At 36.1% G+C, this 18,267-nt stretch overlaps 3 protein-coding genes and 1 pseudogene across 9 annotated transcripts; 3 read left to right on the forward strand and 1 right to left on the reverse strand.

Annotated features, from left to right (window-relative positions):
• The first annotated feature begins 81 nt into the window (after nucleotides 1–81).
• Nucleotides 82–2,060, forward strand: LOC119631709 (NADPH-dependent diflavin oxidoreductase 1-like). 2 transcript variants are annotated; one of them, XM_038024153.1, is made up of 2 exons: nucleotides 82–235; nucleotides 306–2,060. In XM_038024153.1, the coding sequence occupies exon 2, from the start codon at nucleotides 382–384 to the stop codon at nucleotides 2,035–2,037; it is 1,656 nt and encodes a 551-aa protein (XP_037880081.1). In that variant the 5' UTR covers nucleotides 82–235; nucleotides 306–381; the 3' UTR covers nucleotides 2,038–2,060. The 2 variants fall into 2 exon arrangements, with proteins under 2 accessions (XP_037880081.1, XP_037880080.1); XM_038024152.1 differs by having other exon boundaries at nucleotides 213–2,060.
• On the reverse strand, nucleotides 2,006–7,047 carry LOC119631708 (intraflagellar transport protein 122 homolog). The gene is made up of 13 exons (XM_038024151.1): nucleotides 6,867–7,047; nucleotides 6,559–6,789; nucleotides 5,459–6,506; nucleotides 4,993–5,402; nucleotides 4,446–4,928; nucleotides 3,563–3,837; nucleotides 3,347–3,494; nucleotides 3,070–3,270; nucleotides 2,889–3,009; nucleotides 2,658–2,814; nucleotides 2,469–2,581; nucleotides 2,243–2,410; nucleotides 2,006–2,190 (listed from the first exon to the last, which is right to left on the reverse strand). Exons 1-13 carry the CDS (start codon nucleotides 6,929–6,931, stop codon nucleotides 2,095–2,097), a joined length of 3,516 nt encoding a protein of 1,171 aa, XP_037880079.1. The 5' UTR covers nucleotides 6,932–7,047; the 3' UTR covers nucleotides 2,006–2,094.
• Nucleotides 7,048–8,234: 1,187 nt separating this feature from the next.
• On the forward strand, nucleotides 8,235–9,559 carry LOC119631738 (annotated as a pseudogene).
• Nucleotides 9,560–12,503: 2,944 nt separating this feature from the next.
• On the forward strand, nucleotides 12,504–18,267 carry LOC119631242 (mucin-19). Of its 6 annotated transcripts, none has more exons than XM_038023281.1 (4): nucleotides 12,504–12,673; nucleotides 14,456–15,094; nucleotides 15,166–17,853; nucleotides 17,937–18,267. In XM_038023281.1, the coding sequence occupies exons 2-3, from the start codon at nucleotides 14,536–14,538 to the stop codon at nucleotides 17,790–17,792; spliced, it is 3,186 nt and encodes a 1,061-aa protein (XP_037879209.1). In that variant the 5' UTR covers nucleotides 12,504–12,673; nucleotides 14,456–14,535; the 3' UTR covers nucleotides 17,793–17,853; nucleotides 17,937–18,267. The 6 variants fall into 6 exon arrangements, with proteins under 6 accessions (XP_037879209.1, XP_037879208.1, XP_037879210.1 ...); XM_038023280.1 differs by lacking the exon at nucleotides 12,504–12,673 and adding an exon at nucleotides 12,691–13,027; XM_038023282.1 differs by lacking the exon at nucleotides 12,504–12,673 and adding an exon at nucleotides 12,691–12,969.

An 18,267-nucleotide genomic window follows, 5' to 3' on the forward strand; every position in this document is an offset into this window, starting at 1 on the left:
ATTAAAAAAAAGTAAATAAATAAAATAAAAGATAAAAAAATTAAAAACTTTAATCAAACAAACACTAATAAAAATAAATAATAATATTATATATTAAATCTAACCTTACTAATCTAAGATCCAAACAAAGAACTCTGCGTTTACATTGCACCTTTTTTGCACATCTCAGCGAAATTTCGTTTGTTTGCTTGCTGAATAACAGAAGAAGAAGAAGAAAATAATTTTAGATTAATTTGTTAGTTTAATATAAAAAATTAAGGCGTTTATCTAAAAAAAATAATGAGAATTCTTATTTTGTATGGTAGCCAAACAGGAACAGCCCAGGACGTGGCCGAACAGTTATGGAGAGACTCAAAGAAGCGCAACTTCGACGGTCTTGTAATGGCTATGGATGATTACCAAATACAACAACTCACTGAAGAATATTTGGTATTGTTTGTAGTGGCTACCACTGGGGATGGTAAAGAGCCTGATAATATGCGGAACACATGGAAGTTTCTGCTGAAACGTAACTTGCCAGTTGACTCTTTGAGCAACTTGCAATTCGCTTGTTTAGGTTTGGGAGATTCCAGTTATGCTAAATTCAATTACGCAGCAAAAAAGTTAAATAAACGCTTACAACAATTGGGTGCCCAACCTATTATACCGTTAGCCTTGGCAGATGATCAACATGATTATGGTTCAAATGCGGTAGTTATACCATGGATGACGAATGTATGGGAAGAGGTGGAAGAACGATTGTGTTTAAACTTTCGAAATGTCGAAAACTTACACGAAACTTTTTTTTTCAAGTGGCATTGCTGCAGATTAGATCATACTGCAATTCTTGATGAAGACAATTATCACCTACTTTGGCCTCATCGCCAAACTCCCACTCATTCATTTAAACTAATAAACAATGTGCGTACCACTGATCCTTCGCATTTTCAAGATGTTCGCTTTATACAATTTGAAGTGCCTGAAAGTGCAACTTGGTTACCCGGAGATATTATAGAAATTCATCCTCACAACTCTAAAAAACAAATTGACGAGTTTTTTGCCTTAGTCCAAGAACATGAACTGGACTTTGATTCCAATACATTAGTGAGAATGAGTAGCAACCATCAGGGCATGATTCTGCCTAAATGTTATAGTAAACCTTTAAATGTTAGACAAATGGCAACATACATATGGGATTTGAGCGCTAAACCGCGACGAAGATTTTTTGAATTATTGGCTTTGAACTGCGAAGATAATATGGAAAAGGAAAAACTTTTAGAATTTACTACTTCCGATGGTTTGGAGGAGGTACTTAATTATATTAATCGACCACGCAGGACTGTTCTAGAAGTTTTGCAAGATTTCCGTCATGCTACGTCCAAGCTGACTTTGGAAATTTTTATTGAAATGTTTAGCTTCATACAAACCCGCAGTTTTTCTATAGCTAGTTGTGTAGAAAGCAAAACGTTGGATCTCCTAGTAGCCGTAGTAGAGTATAGAACTAAAATGTCTTCGCCGCGTTTGGGTCTTTGTTCGAATTGGTTGAAATGCTTAAAGATAGGCGACAACATTTTGGGTTGTCTTAAACGAGGTACCATGCAATTACCGAAAGAGCTTAGCACACCTTTGATAATGATAGGACCTGGTACAGGGATTGCACCATTCCGTAGCATAATTCAAAAGCTTACAATTAATCAAAATGATTTGAACTCACATAAAAGCTTAATGTGGATATTTTTCGGTTGTCGAAATCGTTCAAAAGATTTTCATTTTCAAAACGATTTGGAATTATGGCACAAACAAAACCATATAAAACTCGTTGTTGCTTTTTCAAGAGACCAAGATCATAAGATTTATGTCCAACATCTAATAGAGGAGAATTCGCAAGAATTGAAAAAATTAATAAAGGAATGTAATGCCTATGTATACGTAGCCGGTTCTTCCACAAACATGCCTAAAGCCGTAAAAGAAGCCTTTATAAATGTTTTAGATAAAGATGAAGCGTATGTCGAAAAAATGTTTAAAATTAATCGTTATCAAGAAGAGACGTGGTCATGAAGATTTATTAAATAAATATTTCGTAAATGAGCAAGAATTTAAAAATACTGTATGCATTCAATATTCCTCCAATAGTTTGTCGGCCGATGTTCGACAAAAAGGACAAAAACCTTTTTGTAGAACTTGCAACTCAAAGTCTTCAGCGTAGAACACCTAGAGAACAAACAATAAGCAATCAGCTTATATTTAATATGATTATATTTACTAGCAAGCATTCCGGACAGTAGGTTATTTGTAGATCAGGTAATATATTGCGATAATACACAAATTTGCTGCTTGGCTTATTACGGCGTTTTAAAACCAGCACATGGTTAGGATCTATAGCTCGTAAAGCATTCCGATCTAAACTTAACGGCAACGCACTGGCAACATCCTGTACATTAAACGGTAAACATTTTAATCTCCAACTATAAATATATAAACATACAGACCTCATTAAATGGATCTTGATCTTCACTGGCTTTTGGCGGAGCTAACAACAATCTCTCCGCTTCAGTATCACTAATATCAATCTCAGGATAGAATTGCACTAACGGTAAAATTTCTGACAAATTGTTTATGTATAAGCTTTTAATAAACGCACGCTTCGTTTTACTTTATTAAGACGCTCTATGACTTACCAAATGATATAAAAGAAAATATATAATCCTGTTTGCAAGTGGGGCAAGAGTTACCATTTAAATGTTGACTATAATTTGAACATTTATAGCACAAAGGCAGCAATTCTTCGGGGTCATTGAAACCGCTCTTGCAAGCCTTACTGTTTAAATAATTAATCTAAATTATCGCAATATAATATTTAGTTAGGAAATTAAATAAGAAAATATTTTTTTATTATTAATAAAACTTACGTCAATCTGTTCCTGCACGCCGGCGGGTGGCTTAAGCGATTGCAAACGTTTGTTAACAACCAAACACAATTTATTCGCTTGCAAAAATTTGGCTTGCTTGGCCAGGGTGAACAGTACCGCACTTGAAAAATGAAAAGCTCATTATAGTCATATAATTTTTGTTGTGCTATTCCTCACATACAACATGCTTACACCTTTTGGTACAGTCTTGAATTCAACTTCATTTAAAATGAACCGCGAAACATTGAACAAGCTCACAGGCGAATATGTGGTAAACGGTTCTTTCATGTAGTTGTATATGACACTGTAGGCATAATAGATTTTAGCGATTCGCATAAAACTCTTATACTCTTTCAAGTAAAAATCCACAGGAGATTGTTTCCTTGTTTTTTTTTTTTTTTTTTTAGAAAGGAAATGTAATTAGTATGTTTCCTGTAAAACTATAAGTGTTTACTCACTCCTTTTCATAATAAATGTCCAAGTATTGCTTGGAGAGCAACCAATAAAAATAGCTAGCATCGAGGAAACGTTCCTCTTCAATTGCAGCAGAGCTTAACTGTTTTAATAGACGATTGGCATCCTTTATGCGACCAGACCTTAAGTAAGCTGTTAAGAAAGCAAAGAAAAAATGGTTGCATAGGTTAAAATTTCATCTTGGATTTAAATAATCAAACCTTCATGAGCTTCGATGAATTGATCATTCTCCGCCAACCATTGTGCGTGCTGATAATGGACTTGAGGTAATAAATCTGGCAGATTTTCTGCTAAATGAAACGCTTCGGTCCAATCACGAGCTTCTACATGCAGTTGTACTACTTGGGCTTCATCACCCAACTTTTTAAACATTTCGGCAGCCAAAGGCAAGGCTTTAAGACGTTTTAAATTATACGCTACCATTTCTAAAGATTCTTTGTCAGTCTGGCTTAAACGACGGCCAATATCGTAGAGCCTTGCGTTGACAATTTAAAATTAAAAAAAAAAGAAAAGAAAAGAAAACCAGCAAATTAGAAAATTATTTTCAAGTAACTCCGAATAATAAAGACCCTAGACCATACAATTTAACATGATCTCCAACTTATCGTCGTCATATAAACGCGTACTTTTCATGAGAACGATTACATGCCAAGAGTTACGAAAAGTCGGCCTTTTTAAGCCAAGTTTATCACGATAAGTTTATATATGTCCAGTTTCTAGTTTAGACCAATTTTCACCACAAATCGCCGCAAATGAGACCTTTAATTTGCAAGAAATTTCGTGTGAGAGGTTGTTCAAAAATTGGTTCCATCCCATGCAAATTTTCTGGATTTGTTCATTTTGGTTAAATATTCTCACCGATTTTTTCAAGAAACATTAATAATTGCAAGTCTTTGTACGGACTTCTTCAAATTAGTATGGGAAGATGTTACAGAAATGGTTCGATACAATCGGTTGACGAGAACTTGTCGATATCTAAAATTGGTAGCTCCAACTTGGAGGCAAAATTGTATGTGTAAACATGTTTAAATTCTTAATCGGGCATCGCGTACGTCCGAAATGATATAAAGAAATAAAACCTACACATCCGCCCAGCCTTGTTCGGAAACAATTTCAATAGCCTTCCGATGTTCTCCAACACTCAAAAGCAATTCTGCTGCCGCTCTCGGTTCTTTAACCGCATACGCCCAATCCGCTCGTTTACGTGTTAGAGCTTTCTTTTCATCAGCGCTGCCATCGCGTATGAATTCTTGCGCCAAATCAAACATACATAGATCGGAATACATTTCCAGTGCTCTGCTGGGTTGGCCGCACTTCTCATAAAATCTAGCGGATTCTTTATACTTTCCGGAATAAGCGCAAATATCAGCCTGAAGTACCTCTTTAGGTACTAAACCGCGTTTTTGTTTCTCCATCAAGTCCACGATTATTTGAAGCCAAGGTAGATTTCTAACCTTAACATAAGCGTCGCGGGCTATATTCAGATGTAAAGCTTCCAATGCTGACTTTGCCAAGCCTTCCCAATCTGCACTTGTGACACCTAAGCAAGCCACTTGATAAGCCTCTCTGAAAGGACAATAGATGTTCACTTCGTGATAAAAAACAAAAAAAAAAATCAATTCCGTCTCACTCAAATAAACCGGCTTCGACAAATTGCCACATAGTGGCCCCCAGAGCCAAAGGTACATTATGCATAACATTGCCACGTAAGCAAAATGCAGTAGCACCGCACAAACCAACTACAACTCCCAACATGTGCTGAGGAACACGCGGCGGCAAATTGCCTACACGAACTGTTAAACCACCGGTTGTATGCGTGTAACATAGCATTGCACTTAAATGGGTATTCCAGGTAACTGAATTCACACCAGAGTCTTGATAAAGCAGCGAATCGTTGACAATATCTCTTACAACTAAACGTCCGCCATCATCTACCACCGCAATTTTCGATCGATTCGCGTTAACATCTAAACATCGCACCGCTGAGACTGCTGTTGTAATGAGCACTGGCAAGGCGTTATCGAGAAATATACGGTAGACCTTGACGGATTTCGAATAAAGAATTGTAATAAGTCAAAATATTCGAAATTACTTACTTGACCGTTCTTTAAGCCCACCATCAATCCCTCTCTACCAGCCGGTCCGCCAATTACTTTAATATAACGTATAAATGCGTCCATCAGCCATTCTCTTTGCAACACTCCACCAAAATCCAAACATTGCAGCTTCTGATCATGGCATAGAACGATGTGGTAGGCACAAACTACCAACAGACTACAATCGAATTTCTTTTGAATTTTCTCTTTCACCTTATAATGCATAGGCTCATCCGAAGTAGAATCTAATTCATATAAAACAATCCTTTCTGGCAATTGGACCGCCAAGCGTTGCTTATAAATTGCAATTTTTTGAACTAAATCGCGACATTTTATGCGTACTTTCTGCCCCGATATTAAATGTTGTATAATAACATCGCACATGTGCTCTCTGAAAGCGTAACGTTCTCGATATAAAGCATGTACAGTTGTCATGGCTAAGGTGTAACAAGTTAAAACGCCATTTTGACAGCCTGTCGTATAGGATTGACCGCCGGGATGAATCGCTACCGACCAAATCCACGAAGTGTCTGATGAATCGCCCAAAGTACCAAGGCGTACTCCGTCGCGAGTGAAATAATGTAAAACGCCGATACATCCAGCGACGAGGCAATATTCGCCATTTGGCAAATAACATAGGGAGAGCGGATCAAAACCTAAAGAACGCTCCTTACCTATGATCTGACCGCTTAAGGTATAAAACGACAAGGTTTGACCCCAATCCGCAATAGCGATGGTATCAGTAGCGGACTCTACTGCAACAGGACAGCATTGGACGCCATATACTGCGCAGTTAGAACCACCAGGCCGATCAATACGACCCTTCTCCTCGCCTGATTTATTACGTATAGTGACAGAACCGTTAGCTAAACCCATAACTAGGTATTGGCCATCACTAGTCCAACAGCATCCATTTATACGCGAATGAATTTTATATTTCTGCACAGCTTTTTGATCAGCTGACCAAAAGGCAAAATCAGAGGAGGAACAGGAGGCTAAATGATGCGATATAGGATTAAAGCTCATGCACTGCACGGAATCAGCGTGACTAGAAATAGAATGATTCGTGACTTGAACAATATTAAATAATGATAACTTACGAATATTTGAGAAGCCCTTCCAATTGAGATGACCAAACTATTACCGTTTTATCGGCGCCGCCGGTAGCAAACTTTTTCCCATCTCTGGCATAAGCTACACAATAGGTAACATCTTTATGAGCCTTTAAGGTATTCAAAAGAGTGCCATCGCCGGAATCATACACAAGTACGCGTTCACCAGCAGCTACAATAATCTGACTACCATCTGGACTGTAACACACGGCATGAATACTAAAAATATCGAAAATAAAAAATTTATAGCACCTACGGTATTACGATTGATTTGTCTAGTAAAAAACAAAATATACCTAACATTTGCATCCTTAGAATTAGGAAATTCTACTTTGTCCATCCATTTTAAAACGCCTCGCATTTTTGTTTTTTTGTTTTTTTCCTTTTTTCTTGCAGACAAAATGTAAGTCGGCGTAAATGTTTACATCATTGAATAAACAATCTGCCCGAATATTCAAAAATTCATCAAGAAACTTCCTATTCAAGAATATTTTTATTTATGCTTATCCGAAATTAAATGAATTTTTACTAAACCTTGACTTTAATGTTTGTTTATTTTGATATGAATTCGTTGTTATACAAATTACGATATAGCCGTAACAGAAGTCGTAGCTTCTTCAGCTGATTAGCTAATCTTTGCTTGATTCAAAATGTAACATTATTCTTCCATATTTAAATAAAAATGAATACAAAACAAAACGCTTTACCTATTTTGCCTATGAAACCACGATATTTAACCAAAAGGCATTATTATCATCTTTCAAAAACGTCATTTTTAAAAAGAAACTTTTGTTATTTGCATTCTTACATATATAATTTAGAAATTACTTTTTTGCTTTAATAATTGGCGGAGGAAGTCTTGCAATTGCAAAGATCGTGAAGTAAAGTACAAAAATAAGTCCAGATGGTTTTATTATTAAGATCAGACAAACACAGCATTATTTTGGGCGTTTATCGCATCAATTCTTTATAGAATAGTTTCCTTACCCTATAATTTAAAAACCACTCATGCGATAATGTAATACATTGTAAATTATAACAAACAAAGACCAAAGAAAAAAGTTGTAGACAACTGCTATCAAGGGCAAATTTCTCTTCATATTCCTACCCTTTTCTTATTCATTTATAGCCATAATATAGAAATTATCCACAAAAACAAATGAAATTATTGACTTTTTTTTTAGTTTATTAACGGTAAAGGACTTATCGAAGTTGTTACATAGTATACTTATGTTCGTATAAGATTGAAAATTAGTAAAAATCAAAAACGGTCTCCTTGAAGCGAATATTATTATTACTATTATTATTATAAATTTAGTCAGAGAATAAATTGTAAGACTCAAAAAGTCTTAAAGCACTAGAGCATCTAAGGATTTCGGCTTTATTAAAAACTCTACCGCACTTGAGATTTGAACCCACGACCATTGAGTTGCTAGTTGCTAGTTGCGATTCTTGCCTAATCGGCCACTCAGGCGGATGAAGCGTATATTACTTTTGAACCTTACCTTGCCTTGCCTTAGATTAGGGCATTTGATTTAAACGACTACCCCTACAAATAACTTATGCCTTGCCGCTACTACAGAAATAAATATGAATACTCTACCTATTTTTATTATTTTTGTTACTGTCAGAACAAAAAGAAAATCTAAGCAAGCAAATAAATTATTTTCTGTTTGTAAACTTTTTTGAAAAAAAAAAAATAAATGAGTAAAATATTCAGATTACGTTATGGACAAACCACAGATTGTAGAACATATGAATCAATCGTTAGATTATACAATATATGATTGCAAATGGATTCCTTGTTCAGCTAAATTCGTGGCGCTAGGTTCAACACCGAATAACACAGGCATTCTGGACATATATGAGTTAAATGAGAATAAATTAGAAAAAGTTGAGACCGTTGAAAAGAAAAACGCATTTAAATGCGGCGCATTGCCGTAGGTGATTTCAATGGACGCTTGCAGGTCTTGTAAGTATTTTCAACAATTTAGACACAAATGTACACAAGTACATATCTGAGATATTTTAATAATATTGCTCAGAGATTTAGAACGCCCGGAGATTGCAGTTTATAATGTTGAGGCTCATTCCACTATTGTAAATACTATTGATGCTATTCAAGGCAATGCTCCTGGCGTTGATATAACCACCGGTGATCATCCAGATGAAAGTACGGATAAAATTCAAACTAAACGTGATTGTTGGGCTGTTGCATTCGGCGATAGTTACAATAATGAAGAACGCGTCGTCGCTGCCAGCTATGATAATGGAGACTTAAAGCTATTTGATCTTCGACAGTTATCAGTACGTTGGGAAACTAAACTCAAAAATGGTGTTTGCAGCATAGAATTTGATCGTCGCGACATACCTATGAACAAGATGGTAGTAACTACTTTAGAGGGTGGACTTTTGCTGTACGATATGAGATCACAACATCCCATTCAGGGCTTTGCTTATTTAGAAGAACGCAATGCTGGGCGGTCCGTAGGCTCAAATGGTGTCATCTCCGGTCCAAAAGCCATCGTTTGGTGTGCCCGTCATCTACCACAGAATCGAGACGTTTTCGTTACAGGAGGTGGTCTTTGCGCTTGTGGAGTTATGAATATCATGAGAAACGTTTAAAGGAATCTACAGACGGATTCAACGAGGGCGCAAAGGGTTCTTTACACATGTTACAGGCCACTACCGTCTCCACCCAACCTATACATTGTTTGGACTGGCATCCAGGTAAACAAGGCCTAAGTATTTGTGGAGCATTCGATCAGACAGTTCGAGTTTTAGTAACCACCAAATTAAATGTAATTAATTAAAAGCTTTTATGTATTTTACTAGATTTTAAAAAATATTTTATTTGGATGCTCTTTGTTTTATATGTTCGGTGACTTTTTCCGACAACATACGTATTTCTTTTAGTTCGTCCAAATTTTCAGGAAACTCCACAGTTTCTTTTTCAATGGCTCTAAGACACGCCTGAACAGCGAAACGAGCTGAATTCATCATAACCTCACTTTCGTCGCTTGCATGATCCTCAGTAGCCTTCAAGGAGTATAGACTTAGTTCTTTGCAAATCTGTAAAGCCTTCAGAGTATATGGCTGTTTGCTGGACCATAGCAACTCTTTCGTGGTGAAAGCTTTACTAATTTTTCCGCTCACTTAAGAGGAATATGGGCCAAATGGGCTGCTAATTCTCAAATTTTGGCCTATGAGCCGTGTCAAACACATTAGTGACCCATTAGATCGGTAGCTTTTTTCAATAAACGCTCAGGTGCTTGACCTTTTGCATCCGGCTTCCCTTCGGCTATCGCTGTTATTTGTCATTAACAGTATTGTAATAAGATTCGAAAAAAACAACAGAAAATAATGTATTTTCAGCGAAAGCGAAATGAAATCGAAACAAAATAAAAACAATAATAAATAAAATATGAAATAACTATAATAAATTGCTTATTTTTATGAAATTCGACTGATGTGCTTAAGTTTTTTGGGTGTAATTATTACGACTTGAACTTGACTTTGTGTTCAGTTTGTTATCGTTTGCGAATGGTTTTCAATTTTGCTAAAAATGGAAGTAGGGTGAGTTGAAGAGTTGCTTATATTGTCGCAAACTGAAACGTCGGACGCAATTGTGATTTGAAGTTTATGCCCATGGACAAAGATCTATCGGCATCTGTTTTCGAGAAGAAAAATAAGGCAAGGCGATTAGTTAAAGGTAGGTGTGTATCAAAGGCGACTCCCACAATGAATATGAAATCTGAAGATGGTTTCCCTTCATCTAACTGTCGTCTGTTTATGGTATACAATTCCCTTATGATACTTTTTGACATTTTTCTTCATTTAAATTAGTTCCTTTTACATATTACGCGAAGCTTACGATGATTCCGTGGCATTTCTTTTTATGACCTTATCTTTCAAACTTTACAACTAGTCCATGAAATTCTCATCAACACAAGTAACGGTCTTCATGCTCAAATCAAGACAAGTTATCGGCTTATGTTGATCACTGTCGTTATTGTTGTTATACTATCCTTCAGCTACGAAATAGCGTTGTTGGGATGAATGTCTTTTGGTCTGCCGTTCAACTACGCCCTATACGTAATAATCCAGGTGATTATACTCCGAAGAGCTGTGCATTGATATTCCTCACACTTTTTTGATGCTAATTTTTATGATTTTTTTTTTATCTCTGCAGGTTTTCAAACAGCGAATGGTAAAAAAATCTCCATATCGGAAAAGAACAAAATATCCATACAAAATGTTCTAAGAGAATTTCAAGATAATTTGCTGGAAACGGATTATGAAACTGAATTAAAAGATATAAAAGCTCGGATATCGAATAAAAGTATGAAATCCAAGTTTAAAACAACCGCAACTAGAAAAAGACTAATGGCTCTTAATGATGAATCCAACTAAACTAGGCATTCGACTGTCCTAAATGTCCCGAAATTTCGTAAAAAGTACTTGTTGTCGTTAAATCCAAAATTTAATTTTAAATAAAAATATAACCATCGTCTAGTTGGCGCTTATATAGCAACAAACACTTTTTCAGCCGCTTTGATTTGTCATTGGGAAAATCAAATTGCCCTTTCCTGGTGCTGTATATTAATTTATATAATTTATATTTAAATATAAATAAAATAAATAGCTTTATTTATATAATAGCTTTATTATACATTTAAAATACTTTATTAATGTATATAAAAATATATATTATATAAAAGAAATTGTTATTCTTTTTAATGGTTTCTTGATTGTTTCCGATTCTTTTTCGTTGACTGGTTCGCTTTTGCTCTTCCATCACCTCTAGATGTTTAGCCGTTTAATGTTTAGTGTTTTGGAAAATACGCGAACTAAACTTATTTAATTTTACAAGTTAGCCTAAAAGTAGACCGCCGTTATTTTTTTTTTTATTATCAAATTAAACAAAGCAGTAGCTAAATTTTCTGCTAATTTACAGAAAGAAGAATACTTTTGTTGATTTACAAAGCCGTCGGCAAAAGTCCTCAATTTGTTCCAAATTCTCTGCTAACGATAAAAAACATCTGTTGAAATTCTATACAAACAAACAATTTGGCAATTTAGCGACAAAACCAACAGTAGTAGTGAATAAAGTGAATAAAACATATAAATAAATAGATAAACCGTTTATAAAAAAATAAACCATATTGTGGCTTTTCCTTCCTTTTTTAACTTTAAATCCATTATACAGTATAGGATACGAAGAAAAACGAAAAGATTATTCTTATCTTATTATCTTTGATTAGACTTGATAAAACATATATAAACATATGAACATATTTCGTCATCAAAAAGAAGATAAAACTAAAAAGAAATTCTAACAGGACATATAAGCAATCTCAATTATTACTTTAATATTACACCTAAAGGTAGGCAAGCAAAACCCACGTTAAATTTTCTGCTACTTTAAAGAAAGAAGAATACTTTTGTTGATTTACAAAGACGTTGGCAAAAGTCCCAAATTTGTTCCAAATTCTTTGCTAATCGATAAAAAACATCTGTTGAAATTCTACACAAACAAACAATTTGGCAATTTAGCAACAAAAACAACAGTATGAATAGGAATTTATAGCAAGCATTGTATTAATTATTAATTATTCAGTATTAAAGTATTTTTTATATTGAAACAGTATGAGAAAAGCCAAATTTGATCAAAATTTAATTAGGAAATATATAATAGAATATCCATACGCAATACACTCAACAAACAAAAGAGACGAGCCGATACATAGTGTCGTGTAAAAATGATATCGATAATATATTAGCAATAAGTGGGATTAATCACGTTTCTGGAAGTGATATACGCGATTACCCGATTATTCTTTTTTTATCAACAAAGCAAGCTATAAATAAATAATTAAATGCTTGACTTGGCAAGCTTTAAACCTTGCAACTTGTGTATATAAATGCCCTCTGCAACTTTCAACTTAAATTTTCAGACAAAAAAATGGATCGTGGATTCTGACGACCGACCCTGTCTTCCATAAACATTCTACACGTTTTATTGTGTCGGTTATTAGTTCTAATAAAATATTCCGTATTTTCTCAAAAGTTTAAAAAAACCTAAGTGTAATTCATAAGTAAGGTATAGTTTAACTACAAATATTATGTAAATCGTGTGAAATTCCAAACTTTAATAAATGTGCCGGCATAAGAATAACACATCTGCTTGAACGAGAAAAAAAGCGGCAGAAAAAAAAACTATGTAGAAAAAATTCAACGAAGCTGTGCAAGCAAGGAAGCCATTTTGCTTGTTCAGTACACAAATTAAAGATAAATGTGTATGTCATTTATAACGATCTCTGTTTGCCATGCGAATATCAAATGACGGAACAATAGAGATAGCTTGAGTGATAATTTAACGAAGTTGCGGCAAAAACGGTTGGATATTATGGTGTGTTTGTGAATTATTAGCAGAGTTCGTTGTACAGTGTTGCTTGTGAGTAACAAATATAAAACGTCTCCCGTCTAGAGCTGTATTTGAAAAAGAAAATTATTCTAATAAAATCGTATTGCAATCTTATAAAGCCTTATTTATTTATAAAGAAATATGGAGAAGTGGTGTTTGCCTTTGTAAAAATACCAAATGGGAAAAGAATTTTTAAACTATTTTAATGAGTTTTATGATGGTTAATAGAACCACCACCATTCTTCGTTTAATTTGCTCTTCAGCTTCGTGCTTTTTTCAGTTGTATTTTTTTTCGTTGAGTTTGGTCTAGCATTCGTACAGTAGCGGCACCACAAACTAGTCTTAAATATTTTTTCGTCGCGTAAACAGTATAATTGTATATATATGTTAAATTATATATAGTAAAGAAGAGAGTGGTGGTATATCTTTAAAAGTAAAAAAAAGAAGATAAATTTCAAAAACAAGACCAGAAGAGCATTTAAAACCTTAGCAAATACTATCAAGAATGAAATATTTAGGTAATAACCGGAAAAGTGTTAATTAAGTATATTTTATAATGGAGTGAGATAATATTTGGCGCGTCTCTTTGTTGATTTTCCGATTTCTAGTAATTTTAACGGTTGACTGGCTGACAGTGTGGTTTACCTGTATAACTTCCCCAACATCTTTGAAACGCCTTTAATTGCTTCATATTACGACGAGCAATTTATTGACTACGTCGAAAGCAAAGCGCGCGGTATTTAAGAAATTTCACTGTGTATATATGTGCGTGCATTTTGTTTTACAACAAATGTTGGGAAGGTATATTGAGGGGACACTTACAACAGCATAGTTAACCCAATAAAACCAACAACTATTTAAATCAATGCAAATTGGACAAATAGTACTAAAGTTTAATACATGTTTGAAGGATTTTCATTTTAACTAAAAAATATAGAAATTGTGGTATAAATTTTGTTGTTTTTATGTGGAGTGATATATATATGTGTGATACTGCGCTTATAAATTTTGCTCCATATAAACTGTCAAAAATATATCTAGTTAGTTTTGTGCTTTGCTTTTCCATGTTTTTAGAATAATTTTCTTTCGTCCACTTGCGTTACTATTCGTGTGTTTGCACGAAGCATGTGTCATTGCTAAATTTGACGAAACATAAAATTTAACGAACGAAAGGCTAAAAGTGCATATTAGCTCTCTTTTTCTCACGCGCATATAGCATAATGTGCGTGAAACGTTTTTTTAACAAACTGGGGAAATTTGGTTGCTAGAGATAAGCGAATTAAAAATATTGTGATATTAGTGAATAAAGGAAAAGAGAGGAAATTTACTATTTGAAATTAATTAAAGTTTTCAAATTATTGCCCCGAAAAAGTGTTGGGATATTTTCTATTGTATTTAGCGAAGTCTGCCGAGGCCAGTTACAATAAAAGCAAATGAATTATTTGCATTTCTTTTTAGGTTAATGTTTCACTGACATTACTATTAAAAATTTGGAGACAACATCTCGGAAACTAAAAAAGAAAAAAAAAAAATCCACAATGAATAATCAAATGAATAATGCAGTACGCAAAATACATAATTTGTTATCGAGTGGCGCTGTAACAGTAACTGGGCCGAATCAACCGCGGATTCTCAAACAGAAAATTGTAGGCTCCGGTAGCGGTAGTGGTACCAATGTAGCTGGTGGTAATACCACAGTAGCAACCGGTAATAGTATACAGCATTTGGTTACATCAGCGACATCCGCTAACATTAATCGTTGCTATGTATGCGATGACGCCTTAGGGGCAAACCAAGCTCAAAATCAACTAACTGAAATGCAAACATCGCATACATCAACAAAATTTCCGAATAAGATTGGCCAGCTAGTGGGCGATTCTTTTATGGTTATTGTAAGTGTTGAAGATGTTGTCTGTGCTCGTTGTACAAATCTGATCAATTATTTGGATCGTTTGGAAAATGATGTTGAACGCGTGCGCACCAATTTAATGAATTTGTTAAATAAAAAATATGGATTGAATGATGATGGAGGTGGTGCTACTGCTAGTCCTACAGCACCGCCTAACAAATTGCAGAAGTTAAATAGCGGAGCTGCAGGTAAGTTTCGATAATACGTCAATAATGTGGCAAATAATTAAGCTTCATTCACTTATTATTAATTGTTACAGTAAGCGCCGTGCAACAAATGAAAATTTCTACACATTCGCCCACAACAGTGCAGCAACACTCTGCCGGTACACAAACCCTACAACGCAAAACCACCAAAATCTATAAATGTTTATCATGCGAATACAAAACTTCTGATATGCGTTTGTTCAATACCCATTATGAGACCTGCAAGCACCAAAACTTCCAGTGTAAAAATTGCAAGAAAATCTTCCCTAACTTTGGAGCGATGAAACAGCATATGGTTCGAGAACATAATACACCAATGGATAACACTTGCGCCGTATGCCATATTAACTTTGCTAGTGAAGCGGCTTTGCGTAAACATATGGAACTGAACCACAGTACAAATGTGGTAGTCACCAGCACAACTACAGTACCTGTAGCACAAGTAGCCGTTCCGGCTGTCGATCCCATTACATCGGGCACAGCTACAGTTACAACTACGCCTCTGTACACATGTACCCATTGTCAGTTCAAGTCGACGGATAAGGCTATGTTCGATGAACACATGCGCAAACATATAGCAGGCGTTAAGTCGAAACCATTCAAGTGTCGATTATGCGCTCAGCGCTTCGAAACACGTGAAGCAGCTACTACACATGCGAAGCAGCATCAAGGCAACGTGTTTAAATGTGGTACTTGCTCGATGTCATTCTCAAAACGCGAATTACTTGTCAAACATTTCGAAATACATCAACAAGACACTCAGGTACAGCAGCAGCAACAGACGCATCAACAAAATGTCAATCAACAGCAGCAGCAGGTTGTTGCAGTGAAACAGCAAATTGCCCCGCCAACATCATCGCAAAATCTGCTTACCACCCAAAAGCTTTTACAAGAAACCATTGATGAGGCTCTCAGTGAGACTACGAATACACCCGTAACGACTAGTTCAACAGGTGATGTTGGAGGCGCTACTTCCGCCAATAACATTCGCTTTTTCTCGTGCCACATCTGTTCGCTTACTTTTATCCAAGAAAATTACTATAATCAACATATGGAAACACATCAACGTGGCGACGCAAATATGAAGAAGAATTCAAATTCGAACAATACCATGTCTGCCCTAAATGCTGCCGCTTTACTCAGTGAGGCAGCTCAATTGGATGCAAATTCTGCTGAATTGACAGTACAACAGCAACAAGCTAGTGGAACTGTTAATGCTACAGGCAATTGTACAATCGAATCTGGCCTCGAAGCCGACATTGAGAGCATTTTTGAAAAAATGCATTCCGATAAGGGTGAATCAACAGCTACGACTACCACATCATCTGGCACCACTACTGCTGCTGGTGGAAGTAGTGATCAAGTTGTAATCACTTCGCAGGCGGGTTCAGGAGGAGGTATTACGTTTAATATAACAATTCCCGGTCAGGAAGGAGGCGGTTCTGCTACCGCAGGGGACGATCAGCATAGACGGCAAACACAACAAAGTACGCCCACTACTTCGGCACCAGTTTCGGTAAGCATCGATATGCCTATGCTTGACCAACCCGATGAAACGACGCACGCACCCACTACGACTACGAACAATACAACCACAACAGCCATCAGTAAATCGCAAGGTGACGTGAAACCTTCCATATCAGGTCCAGTTAGTATGCCTAGCTTAGATGATGACAATGAAGAACCGAGCTCAGTCTCTGTACCAACAACAACTGCCAATGATTTAAGTCAAGATGTAAAACCCAATGTACAATCGATCGTTAAAATTGAAAATAGTCCGAAATCGTTGGGTGGAGAGAACATTAAAGTTGAAGCTGAAGAACAGAGTAACGAAAATCAGTCTGAGACATCTTCACATGAAGTGTCTGCCAATACTGCGAGTGAAAACAGCGCTGTTTCTCAGCATAATAATAGTAGTACTGCCGATGAAACCGTTACAGAAACGGGCGAGGGTGCTACGCATGAGCAATTGGCCGCTGCCGTAGCTGCAGCGGGTGAGCAACAACAAGTTGCTTTGGAACTAGACGAAGCTACTATGCAGGCCCAGGTTGACGGTGGGCAAATTAAATTTATTCTTAATGAAAGCGGTCAATTGTTACAATTGGATAATCACATTATAACCGATGCCGATGGTAATCAGATACTTGTGCAAGACCCTGAACAAATACAACAGCTATTGCAATCTGTGGGCGTACTTCAGCCTGGCGACGGGCTGGATGGTGAAACACTGCAAATGATGACTGATGCTAATGGTCAAATGGTGTTGGTGCAAGGAGAGAATAATGAAACACAATTAATTGATGCTTCTCTTCTTAATGCCGAAGGTCAACTCGTTATACAACAGTCGCAGGATGGCGAGGGGGGCGCTCATGTGATCGGCGAGGATGGTACCCGTATACCGGTTTCGGTATCTTATACGGAAGATGGTCAACCTATTGTACAGGTTCAGCATCAAGTTCTAGAAGCGGCAGCTGCCGCTGATGCCGGCTTGGAAAAGGACGGTAGTGGAGCTGAAGAAAATGCCCAAACAGACGAGGCTGGCCAACATGTTATAGCAACAACGACAGCAAGCGGTACTTCAAGCGGTGGCTTCTTTGCACTCGAAGAACTAATACAACAATCGTCATCAACCTCTGCATCTACGGCAGCTGCTGGCGCCGAAGCTAAGAGAGCCGATTAGAAGTAAAGCTAGAAAGTATCTGTTCGGATGAAAAGCAAAAGATTTAGTAAACGGGAAAACGGTAAGTGAAAGCGTAGTTTGCGCATACGTTTTAACTAATTAAAAAAAAAAAATTTCTGAATATAAATCCGTATATGGTCTTAGATTAGCGACGTCCACTTGTTGTCTGTCTATTTGTTTTAGATCTGTTGTAAAACTGCTACATGGATGGATGTTTCAACATTTCGGTAATCTTTCGCCATGTTTGAACTTGCCATTATAGCTTCCTTTCATCTGTAATGGCATTAATTTCTTTCACATCAATTTTTTTCTTTTAACTATGCGCACCTCTTATTTTCACTTTTAGATTGTAATTAAAGTTAGTTTAAATTGTAAAATATGCTTAACACCCGCAAGAAAAAGGGAAAGAGAAACGGGGAAAATTGACGACAGTTATTTTTATCATTTTATTCATACATGTTTCTGTCTAATATTT

Source organism: Glossina fuscipes, unplaced genomic scaffold, assembly GCF_014805625.2.
Source record: "Glossina fuscipes isolate IAEA_lab_2018 unplaced genomic scaffold, Yale_Gfus_2 1, whole genome shotgun sequence".
Classification (NCBI taxonomy): Eukaryota; Metazoa; Arthropoda; class Insecta; order Diptera; family Glossinidae; genus Glossina; species Glossina fuscipes.

Bases quoted from the DNA above. Each gene is read 5' to 3' on its own strand.
- LOC119631242 (XM_038023281.1), top strand. From the start codon at position 14,536: ATGAATAATCAAATGAATAATGCAGTACGCAAAATACATAATTTGTTA. The intron at 15,095-15,165 runs GTAAGTTTCGAT...TAATTGTTACAG, and splicing joins GTTAAATAGCGGAGCTGCAG to TAAGCGCCGTGCAACAAATG.
- LOC119631709 (XM_038024152.1), top strand. From the start codon at position 280: ATGAGAATTCTTATTTTGTATGGTAGCCAAACAGGAACAGCCCAGGAC.
- LOC119631708 (XM_038024151.1), bottom strand. From the start codon at position 6,931: ATGCGAGGCGTTTTAAAATGGATGGACAAAGTAGAATTTCCTAATTCT. The intron at 3,838-4,445 runs GTAGGTTTTATT...TGTCAACGCAAG, and splicing joins GAACAAGGCTGGGCGGATGT to GCTCTACGATATTGGCCGTC. The intron at 2,411-2,468 runs GTCTGTATGTTT...TTTAATGTACAG, and splicing joins ATCAAGATCCATTTAATGAG to GATGTTGCCAGTGCGTTGCC.